Raw genomic sequence first — 17,240 nt, 5'->3', positions numbered from 1 at the left:
TTGTCAGAGCAGAGGATTGTTCTGGGAGAGCAGGCCACACAAAGAGGGATTGTTTTGCTGTGAAATGAGGCCGTGTTTTAGCTCCAGCCAGGGCTGGGCTTTGCCTGCCCGTTCAGGCTGCAGGCTGGTGGGGGACGCTGCCTGCTCCCCAGTGGCTGCCATCCACCCTGGCCTGCCTGGCATCTTCTCTGCTTCTGAGGTTCTCCACTGGCACAGTCAGCAGCACAGTGCGTGCCTTGAGACCCATGGTAGGTGGGAAGGAAAAGGAAACTGAGGGATAAGAGAACTCGTGGCAGGTCTTGCCATGGGCTTCCACACCTGCCTGGCAGGTCCAAGGGGCACAGGGGCAAGGGAGAGCAACTGTGGAGCAGCTCCCACAGCAAGGGGATGCAGTTTCTTCCAGATAACCAGGAGCAGCTGTCCTCCCTTGAAGGGACAGGTATAACCGGGAGGGAAAGAGAGATATGCAGTAAACTGCACCGAGTTAGTGGACAGGAATGTAGTGGCCTCCTTTCTGCAGATACTCACCTCTCCAAAAGTGTTGTTGACGGTAAACATTGAAGGCCTCCTCGGATGCCCTCATGCTAGCACTGTGTATGGGGGCAAGCATCTCAAGCTCCAGCAAAACACAGCAGGGAGTTCAGGACACAAAGAAGTGAAGGAGCGGGAGCTGCATGTTCAAAATGTGGGTTGGAGCATTCCTATTAATTCCTAGTTTTTTTATTCCCTATATGAGTGAATACAAATGGTTAAGAGCGATGGTGCGCACACCCACAGAGGCTTCGTGTGAGTCACTCCTGGCTCAGCAGCCGCTGTAGGGCTGCCCAGGGCTGCAGGTCCTGCTGCCTGGCTCCTCCTGCCCGCAGACCCACACTGCTCAGCTCCCTGTCCAGCCCCGAGCTCTGCGGCGTGGGCCTGCACACGATGTGTGCTCCGCCACAGCCCCATGCAATCAAGTCACGACCTGGTGCATTATTCCGCTGACTGGAGCAAAACAGGCTGTGCTGCGATGATGATGATGACTGTGGCTGTTCTGCTGCGATGCCCATGGGAACCTAAATATACAATAATGAGACAGCCAAAATTATGTCTCCTTGGTCCCACTTACTTGGAATGTGTTTCTCAGGGGGGATACAAGCCGGTCCTGTATTAGCTACTACCATTAGCTCTTTAGGCAGTGCTTTGAAGTCCCGCCGTGCTGCTGCAGCAGAGCAGGAGGCAAGAGCCATCTCTCCCATCCCACACAGCAGGACCCTGACTTCAGTACTGCATCAGTACCAAAAATAAACTCCACATAAACATCTACCGCATGCTTCAAAGCCCAGTTCTTGCAGGAGCAGCACACCTCCGTGCTGCATGCCAGGGCGGGCAGGACCCAAGGCTGGCACATGACAGTGGGAGGCAGACACGTCCCACCTGGCGATAGGCACAGAAGGGGGAGGTCTGGGTTCAGAAGAGGAACGTCCTGGGAAATGCGGCAGCTTCGAAATAACACCCACAGACAGCAGCGATGCCCCTTTGCCCCAAAGCAAGGCCAGCAAATACTCAGTGAAAAAGAATAGTGCAGAAGTACCCTGGGGCACAGTCTTTACTCAGAGGAAAGCAGCTGCCATGCCAAGTGGGACCTTAGCACTGCTGCTAATTTGGTGCAGAAACTGCTTGAGCATGATGGTAGCAAAGGGAGAAGTCATGGCAAGTGGGTAAATCAGTGACAGAGTCTGAGCAGCAGTGACAAGATAGCCACTGCAGGAACCACAGCTCTTGATCCCCTGACTTTGGAAAATATGTGTCTCAGTCAGAAAAATACATGCAGTAACTTCCTTTCTTTAAAAAAAACACACACACACACAAAAAAAAGACAAAAGCCTCTCCTTCAGAGGAGCCAGCCAGCCACTTTGCATTACTCTTACATGCTTCCTTGTGTACAAGGTTACCCCTGAGCAAATTGCAGAAGGTTTTCATTAATTTCTAAGTGCAGGTTTCCACCAAGGCAATGTTCATGGATCCAGCCGGAGAGCTACAGTGTCATAAGGACAATAAATAAACTGTGGAGTCACATCAGCCTGAACTATTTTTATGGCATGTATTACAAATACATCCAAACATCCTGTCTCTTGAGTGCGTACTTCACTACCACAGCATCTATGTGAGGTACAAAGTGGTAACATTTTACTTCTAAGAGAGATGAAGATTTATTGCACTGGGGTAGAAGGAGGAGCTCCATGGGATTTTTCCAAAGCGTCTGTATATTCATCTGTAGGCACCAGCTGTCACGTAGACACGCTCTTGCTCTCCTGGAGCCACAAAGCTCATGGGGATAGCCCAGGGGAAAGCCGAGAGCCAACCTGGGGTTTCTGCTTCAACCACTCAGCCACTTTCCCTCCTTTTGTGCCTTTGACTTTCAAGCAGTTTCCAAGCTTTTTAATGGCCAATTCAGAGGCATGTTTTGCTGCTGTTTCCATGTGTTTGTTTCTCCTCTGTGAGCTGCAGGTGAAGCTGCTTTGGGAGCGATGCAGATGCAAAACTTGGCTTACTGCCTTTTGGCAGCACACACTCCATTATGTTGTTTCTTAGCTAAAAAATATCCTCAGGCTCCCTCAACCCAGCTACTAGAAGACGACTTCTTTGGTCCCAGATATTCCTGTCGGAAAGGTCCCATCCTAGCAGGAGGATGGAAACCAGACCCCAGCATGGGCTGAGAACCTGCCTTGCTGCCTTAGCTGCAGTAGGCAGAGTGGAGAACTGCTGAGGTTCCTCTCACTCAGCTGTCCCCCGATCTTTTCAGTCACATCTCCCCTCACACCTTACATACGTCACTGTAAAAGCTTAATGACACCCACTTAAAAGATCTGTAGGTTAAAAAAGCAAACAAAAGTGCTATGTTTTTCTTTTTTAAACAAAAGAAGACACCTGCGTGCACATCTCTGCTGGGGGACAAGACAAGAGAACAAACACGCGGCAGATGTTAGTCATGCTGATCAGTGGGTGCAGAGAGATACAGGGAAGTGGTGGCACCACGCCGAGCTTCACTGCTTCCAGAAGCGAGCCGGCCCAGGGCAGCAGCAGGATAGGCTGCGGGCACCACCCAGCACAGCTGGATGTGTGATACAGGCTGGGAACAGTGGGACTGTGGATAGCTGGGCAGGAAGGAAAGGCAGTAAATATCTCACTCCTGCATTTGGGAGGAAGCCAGATGAAGCATTCCTGTCATGAGGGTGAAACACTTTCCACTCTTACAATAACTCAGGAAGATGTTAAACATCAGTTGCATAAAGAAAACATAATAAATTCAGCAGTCCAAGTATTGTGCATCTCAAAAATTTTTTTAAAAATCCTGTTTTTAAAAATATAAACTATTAATGCTGGCATTCAGTAAGACAAGGAAGCCTGGAGAAGCTCCAGAGAATAAGCATGCTGATGTTTTGCCAGCATTTTAAAAAAGTAAACAGGATGTCCTTGTAAACAGGTGTGTCTATTTGACAGTCATCCCATGCAAAATAATGACTGAAAAATATGTGATCATATCAATAAAGACTTAAAGAAGAGATGTATAAATACAAGTCATCAGGGATTACAGACAATAAACTTGTCAAACTCACATAATTTTTGTGGCATTGTATACCCTTAAATCAGAGAGCAAGCTGGCTGGTACGGCGGCATGTGTGATCAAGGAACAAGAACACCGGCAACCTGGCCAAGCGTGAGGCAGCAGAGGAGATGCTCCCCAGGGAATTGGCACCAAAAATGTGTTTCTAGCAGGGAGCGCTAAATAGTGTAAAGCTGATGACCTGGAAGGAAATGAAGTCATGACAGGTAAAGTATGCTATCCTGGGAGCTGGGGGCACATCAGCAGACTGGAGCCCTTGGGATCCCTGGGGCAGTGGGACCACGCAGCAGAAGGTGTCCATCCTCTGCATTAGAGCCCAACTGGTACCAAGGGGGAGGTTGGGGCTCCAGAACAAACCAGTGTCTGTGCTCTCCATCACACTCCCGCATCCGAGCTGGGGCCCCGACAACCTGGCAGTGCCTGCTGTGCTGGGGCTGAACCTCCTCCCTGCCGCAATTATCCTACTAGGAAGAGACAAGTTCAAAAAGGGATTGGACAAGCCAGGGAAAAAAAGCCTGAGGGCTCATCACAGCAGCACATTCCATGGTCACAGGGAATACGTGTTTCCCCAATCGCTTGATTGCCCCTGCTGCAGCTGGGCATGGACTGAGCCTTTGCCTTGACCCAGCAGGGCTGTGCTTTTATTCTGACACAGTGCACTGGGAATGGTGAATCCCTGCTGGACTGGCAGGCCACGGTGACAAGCAGTGGACCATGAATTTCCACCATAACTTTATGGGTAAAAGGTCTGTTCCCTGTTTAAACATTCAAGCACTGTCAGTGACTGGATAAGAGGTTAAAGTCGCTCTGCATTTGAGATTCCCATTCCCACAATTAGAATAGCGTGTCCTAGTCCAGTATCCCAAAGGACACAGCTACATAAGAAGATCTGGACGTGAGCCAAGAAGTGGAAAATGGAAAATATGCTTTAAAGCAAAAGGGGCTTTCTTCAGTTTATTGCAAAAAAGGATCAGGAAAGCTTGATCATAATATCTGACTCCTCTCTCTGGCACTAACAATAATCCAGGGGCTTACTCCCTGGCTGAGAAGATCCAGCAACTTGAAGGGAATTAAAGAAATGCGGCATCAATATAAGGTGCAATAAGAAAATCAACCTTTAGAACAATCTACCGGGCACTGTAGCTTAGAAATATACAACTGTTCCCCTAAAACAGTGCTCTAATTTACACAAGAACTAATTCAGGGCAGCCTGTGTCATGCAGGAAGTTACACTGGCGAGCCTAACCGGCCTCCCTGGCTCTATAACCTACGGAAAAAACCCTGCCTGTATTTCCCTTCCTCCCATCCAAGTGTGTGAAAGGTCTGGCCTGCCCCACTGGAGGCGTTTTCGGGAGAGTCAGGGTAGCGCGGGTAGCAGGCAGCCATCTCTGCCTGTGTCCCAGGCTGCCTGAATCGCTCTGGCCGGCTGCTGCCTGCGGCGCTCCTGTGCTGAGACATTTTAGCTTTATAAGGAAGCCAGTCTGTGAGGATGAAGTGAAGCAGCATCCTACAGCTGAGGCTCCATGGGTAATGAGTGCCAAGGATCTGACAGGCGTTCCTCTGAGTTTTCTGCCTTCCTTTCCAACCCAAGCAGAGATATGAGATAGAGCAGGGAACAGCTGTCCCTGCAATGCTCAGCCCATCACAGGGCATAACGCTGCAGGCTCCGACTCCCCTGCCATCGGGGTCCAGGCATTGCACAAAACTGTCACACCGGAGCCAGCAGCATACCTCTGCCTTCACACCAGCTCCCCGCTGCAGTCAGCAGCTCCCAAGAAATAGCCAGAAGTTCTATGTTCATTGGAAGCAAAAAGCAATCCTGTGCATCTGGCTGAGCTGGTGCTGTTGCAGACGTGTTGCTGGGCTCATTTATAGTGGAGTGGCTTTGCTTATTGTATAAGCTGCTTGTGCCTCCAGCTCAACTTTCTACTTCCCAGCTCAGTGCTTTTCAAGGGCCGCACATCAAAATGGGCCGATTTGTGGAAGGTTTTGTTTTGGGAAGAACAGCCCACAGCCTTCACAAATAAGCTGGATCTGATTACCTCAGAGGCAAGCAGTGCAGGAGCAGCTGCAGGCTGTATCTGCTGAGTGGAGATTTCCTCACCCGTAAGATCGCTGACAGATGCTATTGAGTAAAATACAGTGCTGGCTTTCACAAGTCAAAAGGGAAGTACGGGCAAGAGCAGCAAGAGGCACAACGGTTGTCTTCAGGACAGTGCTGTATGTACTGACATGCTCTGTGGACATGTGTCCCCACCCTTTATTCTCAGGGGAATCTTTCATTAGGCAGATTATATGTTACAGCTCAAGGGCAGAAAGTAGAACAGGGATGGCTTCACGATGCTCAGTTCCAAAGAGAAATGGGCCAGACCTCACAGCCTGGCCAATTCAGAGGTGCCATGGTCGTGAGCAGACTGAAATACCTTTCTGAAGTGACAAATTAATCCTGAAGTAGCTAAGAAACTTCATAGAAAACACAGCAGCAGAGCACTATGGAAGTGAAATAAGATCCAGCTGTGATTTGCAGCAGCATCAGGATACAAAAACTCTGTCCTCCAGTTCCTGAAGTGCTGCCTTCTTGCTGTGGGCCTTGTAATAAGTCTTTCCCAGTATTTTTTCTTTCTGGGGAATAGTCATAATGGGTTTACAATAAACAAGATGTTTACTGCTGATGTTTGTACCCTGCTGACTCACTTTATAACAGCTCTTCACACAGAAGCCCGCTGCTCCAGCACACAGCCTCCACCATTTTCTGTTATTTTAGGCTGGAGCTGCTCTGTAGCCTTACCCTAAGGAAAATGAGGGTCCTTATGACCAAAGAAATGGACACCAGTGTCCCACAGTGTGCATAAGAAGGTCTTTATTCAATAAGAGGGAGTAAAGAAAGAACATCCCAAGCAAACAAGCAGAAACAAGGAGCAGAGTGTTCCACACAGCTCTTCAGACTCTGTATCAGGAAAGGGCTGTTGTCCTCCAGGCCAGACCTGAAGAAGGCAGGATCAATACCAGAAGCAAACTCCTCTGCTCTGACTAAACAGAGAAGTACTTGTGTCCAGGAGACAGGGCAACGAGCAGCTCCACACAAGCCACCCAGCACCAAATAAAATCCAGGGAATGGCCTTGTAACCCCTGTCTCCCTGGATATGTTGTATGGCTATGTGAAGGGACTTGGAAATCCCAGAAGGAATCCAGGTGTGGTGGCTGCAGCAGGAACAATGCTGGTAACTGCTATTCCCTGGATCTGATTCATCTCAGCTTATCTTTGATATGGATGCATTGAGGCAGATTTGATGTTTGTTTTTATACCACTCGGCATTTTTCCTGGGAAGAGAAAAAAGAAAAAGCAGTGCAAAATCCGCTATATGAGAGGACATTTGCTCAGGAGCATGCAAGACTCACAACAACCCTGTCTGGGCTTTTCCTGTTCTACTCCAGGTACCACGCTAGGCTTACCTGCTACAGCATCCTCCAGCTTCTGACCTAACATAATCAATCTCTTCTACAAATTGGCATCTTTCTCTGTTGAGAAGTCTCCTCAATAATTCCTGTGTCCCCCTGCTATCCCCTCAAATTCTATCCTTGTTCCATCATAAGCCTTTCTGCTGTCCAGTGGCTCCTACAGCAGCGTGGGACTTGTTCAGTCTCATAGAAGTTGCTGACAGCAGCACTCGCAGAATTACCCAGAATTACTCCACTTGCATTTCAGAGAGGCAAACACAAGAGCCTGTGTCCCCTTCCATGTAGCATTATTTATAGTCTGGGTGTATATTTAAATGACTAAGCCTCTCTCAGATCTCTTAATTTCTCTTAACCACATTCACCTCTTGGCCATTATTACTCTTTGCTGATACCAATCACACATGGGAGTGTGTTCAAAGACATCATACCAGCATCTTACAATAAGTGTACAGTGCTAGACAAAACCAGGATGATCAGAAAAATAAACAAAAAGACAGTGATTAAAGAGCAGCACAGAGGGATATTCAAAGGATACTCCTTCAGAAAGTGGAGTGTGTGTTCAAATTAGAAGAGAAAAAAGGGACAGCTTCTGAAAATGAAAACTTTAGTGCAGCAGGACAAGAAAAGATTTGATAAGCAAATGGCCAAAAGAATAAAGATTATTAAACTTTCTCAAACATATCCAAAGCGGGTCATTGCCTGCAATGAAGTGGCAGGCAATCTGATACTACTTCAGTGCTAACAATCAGTAGACAAATCCTGTTAGACATTACTCCAAAAGGAAGAGTGAACAGGACTGTATGGTTCCCCCACACCTGGGATACTGCAAGTGGTTCTGGTGTTCCCAATCTTGGAAACAAACAGAAAAGGTGCAGGTAAGAGTGACAAGGATGGCCCAACACATATAATATTCACTCAGAGACATATTAAAAAAAAAACATTAGCTGGGGGGGGACAACCCAAAACAAAAAACCAAAACATGTGGACAAAGGGAGGAGGACATGAGACTTCCAAAAAAGGAAAACTAGTACGGAGAAAGTAACTGAGGAATGATTAGTCATCATTTCTCACAACACGGGTAAAAAGAAAACATACAATAAAATTATCGGGCGAAAGATTTAAAACATAAAAAGGAACTTTTTTTAAGCAAAACATGCAATAACACTGTAGGATGTATTGCCATAGGTGTTGTAAAAGTCAAAACTGTAATTCAAAAAGAACTGCAGAAATTGATGGCTGCTATACTGGTCTCAAACCAAACACTGGCTTAAAATCCCTAAACAACAACTGCTGTCAGGATAAATTTTGTTCTTACATTCTCTCAGCCTCAGCTATGGGCACCACCAAGAGCAGGATAGTGGGACAGACCTTTGGCGAAACCCAGTATAGCTGCTGATATCAAAGGGGAACTTCCTGGTAACGCGGGCGGGACAAGCGCTCTTTCTATCCGTGCACTCTGCTTGACATACAGAAGTGACTGTCTTCCCATCCTGGAGACAGTGTTTGTGGGTACGCAGCCAGAAATGACAGGGGCTGTTTCCATTTCCAAATCACAGTGGAAATTACTTTCTAAGTCTTACATAAATACATAATTAACTTCGGATTAGTATTGTTGCTCAAGTTCATTATGAGCAACAGTCATTATACAGGCAAGAAAACACCAATTAGGATATCTGATATCCAAAAATCTCAATTAACATGAACATAAGAATGACAGTACAGGGTTAGGCCTGTAGGTCCCCCTGGCCAAACCCATTTCTGACAGCATAGGGCATTTAAGGAGGAATACCAGAAGAGAGGGCAAGCCCGCAGCGATACCTCTGCAGAATATCCCCTCAGCTTCTAACATGTTGTGGCTCAGGGACTTCGAGTCAGAGATGGTATCTTCAGGATTAGCTGTTGACTGACTTTTCATCCAGAAATTTACCTACTTTTCCACCTCATACAAACTTTATCTACCTGTCATACACTTGGCAATGTTGTAATCACAGTGTAATTATTTAGTATTCAGAAAAGTATCTCCCTTTTGTTCTGAATCTACAAGCCGATGTTTTCATTGGTGCACTTTCATTGATCTTTCTGTATCATGGGAAACAGTGAACAATCATTCCCCCTTCACCTGTTGTATATCATTTGGGATTTTATAGGCTTCTATACTTTCTTTTCCCTACCCAAAGCTATCCCCAGTAGCAGAGAAGAGATCAGAACTACACATATTGCAGGTGTGGGTGCCCAATGGAATTATACAATGGCCTAATGATACCCCGTTTCTGTTCCTTTTCTAGTAATTCCTGACCTTTGGTTTGCATTTCTGCCCCAACTGAACATCCAATTAATGCCTTTACAAAACTACTATATCATGTATCCATATCCCAAATACACGTAACTAGGTTACAGTCCAGGTGCTGGACATGTCAAGTCAAATTACTATGCCTACGTGTTTCACTTCATATTCAATACAAATGTAATCTGCTGTTATTAAGTCACTTGGTACACGAAATCTTTCTGTGACTCTTTACAGGTAGCTTTTGTTTTTTTCTTACCTTAAATAACCATTATCAAACTTTTCCACTTTATTGCCTACCCACAACTCAAATTTGACAGCAAAACCCCCAGCATAGATCCCTGCAAAACTACACTGTGATCTCCTGCCATAGTGGTTGCTACGTTCACTAAGTCTATTATCAAAATGGTATTGCAGCGTGAGTTAAGAAGCTGAAGGTGGATGGCTGGGATCCATTTCAACTGAGCCAATTTTAAGCAGGTATTACTCCACTGTTACAACCTGACTCATGCTATTAAGGCCAGAAAGGAACCTCTTACTCAATTATATCTAAAAAGTGACTGTGGAAGAATCTCTGCATCTGCATTTGTCTTTCTTGCTCCCTGTATTTCAATTGCTCTCAGATATGCAACTTATTTTACCTGGCTGTCCAGCTTGTGCCATCTGCACTCCTGCCAGCATTGGCTGCTGCTGAGCTGGTGCGCCTGACATTGGGACCTGCTGCATGCCTGAAGCACCTGCAATGATACCACCAGCTCCTGGCTGCCCTGACTGGACAGACCCTCCAGAGCCAGGGGGTCTCCGGTTTGACAATCCTTTCCCAAAGGCCACAGCTGCTACCAGCGCATTGGTATCTGCAGGGTTGAAAGTCTGTTTGTTCTGTCGTAAACCTGTAGAAAAAGAAGTAATTTTTCGAGCATTTTAGCAATCAAGTCTGAAAAGTAGTATACCTGGTCCTGAATTTACTTTTCTGCTATTTTGGTGCATGAAAGAGATCAGGTCCTACATGCTGTCCTACAAGAGTCTCAGCAGGGTCAAAAAAAGCTGCAAAATCCCGGGACAGTGGTGATCCAAGAGCTTCTCTGCTGAGAGCAGAGGATATGCTGCTCTGGGAGGAACAGAGGCAGCCAACTTCTCCATGCCCAGAGAGCGTTCCCACTAAAGGCTCTTCCGTGCTGAATCCTACGGCAGGTAACAAGCACTGTGTTTTAGATTAACAATGGCAACATCCCCTTTTGGAGGCTCATGAGCAGCATGGTATCTGCAAGTTTTCCTACCACACACCTGTCCAGTTGTACTATTAATCCCAGAAACCAGACAGAAGCTGTTCTTGGGTCCTTCCTTACACTATGTGTGTGTCAAAGGTGACAAAAAAAAAACCCCAAATGCTTCCCACTACCTTTGAGACATGCATAGCACTCCCAGGAACAGTGAACAGCTGATGGCAGAGACCAATAAAATAAGCATATCCAGCAGAACCAGAAAAGGTTGACCATGACTGTGAAGCAGCTATGATCTAGAGAACATCACACAAAAGCCTGCCAACAAACATGTTGTGGACTCATAGCTAAGGGGTTTCCCATTCACTGCCACTGCATTTTCACAGATATTTTTATTAATCTGAGTTGATTGGGATGTTGTCTTGGTAAATACTTACCACGTCCTCAAAGCGGGATATGGCAAAGGGTTGGAATGATCTTCCTGCCATGCACGGGTCACAGAAGTGGAACACATCGCACCCACAATACCCCTTTTCAAATTAGGGGGCTCCAGGACAGCCAATATTGCATCTTCTGGAATGCTTTCATCTATGCTGTGCATCTGCATTTCCCATGCTTCCGGATCTCCGATTTACCTATTTTGCCACTACTCTCTCAAGCCTGCTGCTGAGCCCTGTACCCCACTTCCACCTCAGTGACATACCTCCACTTTCAGATTCACGCTCCTCCTTACTGATTTTCTCCAGCAGATTTGAGCACATTTTGTTCAGACTTTGGATCTGTTTCTGCAAAAAGAAAACCATCAGAAACTGCCAGGATACCTCCAACTCAGTACAAGTCAGCAAGTTAAATGAGCAAGCTTTCTTTTCCTAGGGTCTGTGTAACCAAGCATAAGCATTTTGGTAGCAGAGCCTAGCGAGCCCAGTGCTAACGCATGCAGGAGGGCACTATGGGGATGGGATAGCCTTTGCCCTTCTCTGACTGGTCTGATGGTACCTCCTGTGAACAGCCAGCATGCTGGACACCCTTGGTTTGTGAAACTGTGGAGGAAGCCAAATCGCAGCTAGGGTCAGCTGAAGTAGTCTCAGACAGAAAAGGACACAGTAAAAAAGAAAACTGGCAGATGGAAGGGTGAAGGAAGCGGAGTTAATGAGCATCTTGTGCCCTAGGACTGAAAGGCAGAAGTAACAAACTCTTCTTCACCTACCTGTGCCACATCAGGGCTAATTCGAGCTGCATCTGTGATCAGCTGCTTCTCTTGCTCCTCCACCTCAGGGTCAGGCTTAGTTCGAAGATGGTCAGGCACTACCTCATGGCTGAACACGGGCACACGCCCCTCTGTCTGCCGCTGCAAGAGTTGGACAAGCTGCACTCAGAGCCTCCTCCTCCAGCCCAGCACTCAGACGGCTCAAGACCAGAGCACAGGCCGTGGTGCTGGAACAAGGCTAGTAGCATACTGTGGGGAAACCTCCATCTGGGGAGCATTAGGAAGTTTCAGCAATTTGCCTAGGAATTTGCACAGTGCTTGTTTAGTCAGAGCAACCCACGCGGGTCTGCAGTGCAATCCCACAGCATGGCCGTGATCAGTGGAAATATTTCCTCACTCAAGTAGAGAATAAATGTTGCCAGTGCACACCAGAGGTTCTGTAACACCCCGTGTTGGTCAGATAACAAATGGTGCAAATCTAGATGCAGATGTCTGAAAGGAACAGCACAGCTAGCTCAGAGAAAAGCAGGAGTTTGCAAGGAGACCTCCCAATTACACAACAAGACACTATCTCTTTCAGCCCCAGTGTCATGAAAATAACATACTTATGAACAGGAACACCTCCTGTAAATTGTATCCAGTGCAAGTGTTTGTAGACAAAAGCCCCCCAGCAAAGCAGCCCCCAGGCAGAACTACTCATCACCTTTTCTTTCTCTATAGCCAGAGCTGAGGAATGCCAAGCTGGAGCAGATACACAAGCACTTCCTCATACTTGAGGGCCAACGCTCAGAGGGAAGTTTCTTACCATGATCTCCTCATCGCGGTCTGGAGACAGCACTAGGGGTATGATAACCTGGTTTCGCAATAGTGGGGTCTTCTCATGCTTTAGCACCTTATTCAAGGTGTTCAGCTGCCCCGAGAGCAATGCAAAGCTGTCCAGAACTGAAGGCCTGGGGAAGCAAATAAAGAGGATAGAACACAGAAGAAAGGGATGTCACAGATGGCTTTTATCTCTTCTTCACTCAAAGGGCTGAGAAATGAGGAAATAACACTATTACTCCTCAAATCAGTCTACTCCAGACAGTGAGCAGTGAAATCTAGGGCTGAATGTGCAGGTGTGGACAAATCCCAGTCCCTACTGCAAATAGCGCAAATGCTGCAAATAGCTCAGGGACATTACAAGTAGTACCACTGGAAGTGGCAGTTGTTTGGGATTTCAGAACATACGCATAAACGACGCTTTCCTTTTCACTAACTCTCCCAGTGCAATTCTAGAGCAAGGTCTGAGAAACAATTTAACTCCTAAGCAGTACCGTCAGGAGAGACAATATTTATAGCTTGGCTATCCAGACTAAGCAATAATGAAGCAAAGTAAGTGATAATCTTGTCAAGGAGATCCCCTTCAGCTTGCTCTCTCTGGGAGATTCATCACCTCTCCTGCCTTCTGCAACATTAACTATAAACGCTAACTGCCTGTGAAGCTTCGCTGCGGTGGCAGACACTGTCTAAGATACTGTATAGTTTAAGCTGTAGCTATAACATCTTTATCCTCCATTAGGAAGAGAATGCCACCTCGCAAGTCTCTCAAACTGTCTGGTAAAACATGCAGAACGAGCAAAACACAAGAGCTCAGTTTATACCAGAGCCAGAAAAACCCAGAAAGGTCAAGAAATGCAGAAAGAACCATTTCTCGTTTTATAGTCTATGTGGGCCTCTAAGATATTTTGTCTGAGAAGCTTCCAGTCACTGCAGATACAAGTCTAGTTCTCATAAAGTGTCTAGATTAAAAGGTGTTAGCATGACTCTGTTACTATACTGCATGAAACCAACTGATATCAGCTGGTCTTCTGGTGGAAGACGTCTAGTAGTTCCTCCAGCAGAAATGTGAAAAGGAAATTTAAACCTACTGACAATAGGCTAATGGTTTTTAATTTTACTCTGTGGTCCTTTGAGCCGCGTCTGGAACTGCTTCATCAGTGATCAACAGTGCCCCAGCTCTGAGAGACACCTTACCATGTGAGTCTGTCGTACTCATTCTCTAGCTTGTAGATAAAACTGACCAAGGAGTTCTTCAGGTCAGCCACCTGACTGATGAGTGCCTCCAGGGTCAGCTCCAGCTGCTTCTCCTCTCTCTAAAAGAAGACAGACAAGGGATGAGGAGGAAGCTTAACACCTTCCCAAGGTGTTGTGCATCCACATACATGCATCCATAGTCCAATCTCTCCTACAGCGAGCCTCCTTTTCAGGGGAAGCAGAGACTCTGGAGATAAAAATCCTATGGTTTCACACTGACCCCTTCCCCTTGGGCCAAACCGCTTAGTCAAGAGAGTTGTGCCCAAGACTAACCCTTGGCTAGCTGTCCTCTTTAAGATCTAGATGAGCATAGTGAAGACGTTACCACTTACATCTGCTTTTTACCACTTCAGGCAGAGTCAAAGTTAGCTCATGCCACCAGTGTGAGCCATTTAAGCTAACCCAGCTCAAAGTAGATTAGCATTCCCTCAACCTTTTCTGACAGCAGATGTGGGCACAGTGATGTCTTCACCCAAAACAGCCCCTTGCAAAATGAGTATCGGGTCAATGGCCTACAGACTCCAGTTTCTGCCCTTCACTTTATTCTTTGCTTTCTTCCTGCTCAAGTGCCACTTCCAGCTGCTAAAGAGACTGGCAGCTCCTATTCTACTTGTGCCTTAGCAGTCGCAGGAAGCCCTGCCATGACAGAGACTGCACATATGGACACACACATCAGCTCCTGCCTTTTGCTCTGGATTACGTTGTTTAAATAACCTTTTCCGCTGACATCCCTGGGTGAGGGAGGATGGTGACAGACAGAGCGTCAGGACAGGGGATCTGTTGACTCTTGCAAAAAACCTCTAGAATCTTATCTATTCTAACTTATTCATACTACAGTATTGCGCAAAATATAATTAAAGTCCCAGCCCTAAAGAACTGCTCATGTAAGTTGAGACCTGTACAACAATAGTCCATGAGGAGGGTGGGACAAAGCAATCAAATAATAGAAAGGGAATGCCGATTGGGAAAGCAGATAGAGTGACTCAGGCTGTTGGCATGCTTGCTATTGGGTTTGTTTTTGTTCTGTTTAAATACACTGGACCAGTGTGAGCTTCACTGGAGAGATTATCAGTTATCTTCCACATTCACGAGAACACAAAATTATTCTATTTTATTTATAGTCTGGCAAGACTATAAAGGCTTTCTTTCAGTAATCACTGATCTGACTTCACTTAACCACCTCAGAAGAAACGGCTGAGTCAACATTGTGAAAATTTGATGGCCAGTCCATAGAGTGGATTCACAGAACGGATCGCCGGATGTTCTACCTCGTGGTAAAAACACTCTCCTCCATCTTGTGATGGGACTACTCAGTTCCTGTGCAATTAAGAAATGAGTCTACAACTGTTTGTGCGCACTGCATTTGTGCAGGAAGATTAACTAATGTCTACATAAGTTGGGCTGGTAGCCAGCGTTTTACTGCAGGGGTGCCAGGCATATGCACCCACAACAATTCACTTGGCCCGTTGCCTGTGCTTATCCCTCAAGAGGATGAATGAAATCCTATATTGCTCTTGCAGCAGCAGCATACTCCAAGCCTGCTTTTGTAGGCTCTCTCCAAAGCCATTAAGAGCTGGAAGCAGATGTAAGTGCTGCAAAGCATGCATGCAATAAGACCAACCAGTGTTTCCAAGGAATGCCATGCCTCTCCCAGGCAGATGCTATATTCAAGTGGTGTTTTAGGGAGCTTGTTAGCAATACTAAATTGCCCCAAGGTAGTAAAGAGAGGGCTTATGGCAGGGGTTGCTGAAGCACCTCCTGATACAGAGCAAATGAGAGGAAAAGGTGAAATTCAGAGTAGGTAAATGTAAAGCAATGCATGTGGCAAATCAAGTCAGGGAAAAAAAACAACCAATCCTGACTTTCTGTACACTATGATGTTCTCTGAGCTGTTATCTCACAGGAACAAGATCTTGGGATTATCTGAGGGTAACCATGAAAACATCTGCCCAAGGCTCAAGAAGCAGTCAAGGAAGTAAAAGCAATAATAGGGGTTATTAAGAAAGCAACAGAAAACTAAGCATCATTATTTCATCGTATTAATGCATGCCCCATTTTCACCTTAAATATTATGTGCCACTCTTGTCCCTGCAACTGAAAAGGGTAACAGTAGGAATATGCACAAATAAAGGCAACAAGCATGATCAAGAATATTCATCAGTTCCATAGATGCAGCAGTTAAGAACAGAAACAGGACTGGTATGCGCGAGCAGCTGAAATGAGGAGAGACAACATAATGAACCCTGTAGAGGAGGAATTGCAGGACAATCCATTCTCACTTTCTTTTCCAGTAGGTCAACCAGGAGACTTGCAAGAAGCCAGCAGGTAACAGTTTCAAACAAGCCAAAGGAGATGGATCTTTACAGCCCATTAACCTGCCATTAACCTCTGCAACTCTTTTCCATTGGACATTACAGATGCTAAAAATTCACAGCACTTCAAACAATAACTAGATCCTTCTTCCGTCAGTGAAAATTAATTCGTTAAACACGAGGGATGCACTAGCTATAGTTTATAGACAATGACATCAGTAGCTTATTTTGCTCTCACTACTTCTTCTGGACACGGACTGCGCGGCCAGGCCAGGCTGCAGGAAGGGCCGAGAGGGAGAGGTGCGCTCAGGTGTCCGCACGCTGGCCCACCCCGCAGACCTGCGGCGGGAGGAGGCTGTCGCACCGGGCGGAACCGCACCAGCTGTCCGAGGGCGAGCTCGGCCTCCCGCCCGGGCTGCCCCAGCCCGCCGTGGGCCTGGCCCCGGGAGCCACCGCCTCGGCGGGGGGGGGGGGAGGCGGGGAACGGCGGCTCAGCTGTCGCAGCCCCCGCGGGGCCAGGCCAACGGCGGCAGCAGCACTGGCTGCCGCCGCCGCCGCCGCCTCCCACCGAGCCCAGCGGAGGTCGGGGCGTCCGCGGCTGGAGCAGCCCCGCAGGCCGCACTGGCCTCCCGCCCTCCGCAAGGCACCGGCCCGGACGGGCCTGCAGCGCAGCGCGCCCCGGCCCCGTGTGTGGCCCCCCCCCCCCCGGTGCCCCCGGCGCCCCCGGCCCAGCCCGCCGCCCCTCACCTGCATGGCGGCGGGGCCCCGTTGCTACGGGAGAGCGGCGCTTCCGGTTAAGGCGAGAGGACAGAGGTCAGAGGGCGCGGGGCGGGGCCGCGCCGGACATGGCGGCCGCCGAGAGGCCCGACTCGGAGGTGGCGAGCGGGACTGGGGCTGGGGGGAGCGGGAAGCGGGAGTGAGGTCGGGGTACCGCGGTGTGGGGGACAGGGCCGCGGTGGGGCTGGTCCGCCCCGGCCCGGCCCGGCCTGGCCTGGCCTGTGAGGGAAGGCGGGGAGCGCGGGGCCGAAGCGGCCTGGGGGTGCTCTGGGGTGCTGGCCGGGGGTCCCCTAGGGTCCCC

General features: G+C 47.8%; 2 protein-coding genes across 8 annotated transcripts in view; one reads left to right on the top strand and one right to left on the bottom strand.

Moving 5' to 3' along the window:
• Window positions 1–6,445: 6,445 nt before the first annotated feature.
• Window positions 6,446–17,145, bottom strand: MED8 (mediator complex subunit 8). Of its 2 annotated transcripts, none has more exons than XM_075097865.1 (7): window positions 16,910–17,145; window positions 13,791–13,909; window positions 12,583–12,727; window positions 11,778–11,918; window positions 11,274–11,355; window positions 9,992–10,240; window positions 6,446–6,928 (listed from the first exon to the last, which is right to left on the bottom strand). In XM_075097865.1, the coding sequence occupies exons 1-7, from the start codon at window positions 16,913–16,915 to the stop codon at window positions 6,864–6,866; spliced, it is 807 nt and encodes a 268-aa protein (XP_074953966.1). In that variant the 5' UTR covers window positions 16,916–17,145; the 3' UTR covers window positions 6,446–6,863. The 2 variants fall into 2 exon arrangements, with proteins under 2 accessions (XP_074953966.1, XP_074953967.1); XM_075097866.1 differs by having other exon boundaries at window positions 13,838–13,909; window positions 16,910–16,943.
• Window positions 16,978–17,240, top strand: part of SZT2 (SZT2 subunit of KICSTOR complex) — a 59,128-nt gene continuing 58,865 nt past the window's right edge. For all 6 annotated transcript variants that reach the window (XM_075097863.1, XM_075097860.1, XM_075097862.1 and 3 more), the window contains exon 1: window positions 16,978–17,037. In XM_075097863.1, the coding sequence (XP_074953964.1) occupies window positions 17,008–17,037 (30 nt within the window). In that variant the 5' untranslated portion in view covers window positions 16,978–17,007. The remainder of the gene's footprint in view (window positions 17,038–17,240) is intronic.

This window comes from Phalacrocorax aristotelis, chromosome 6, assembly GCF_949628215.1.
Source record: "Phalacrocorax aristotelis chromosome 6, bGulAri2.1, whole genome shotgun sequence".
Classification (NCBI taxonomy): Eukaryota; Metazoa; Chordata; class Aves; order Suliformes; family Phalacrocoracidae; genus Phalacrocorax; species Phalacrocorax aristotelis.
The sequence above is the reverse complement of the archived record's forward strand: the minus strand, read 5'-3'. Positions and strand labels throughout refer to the sequence as shown.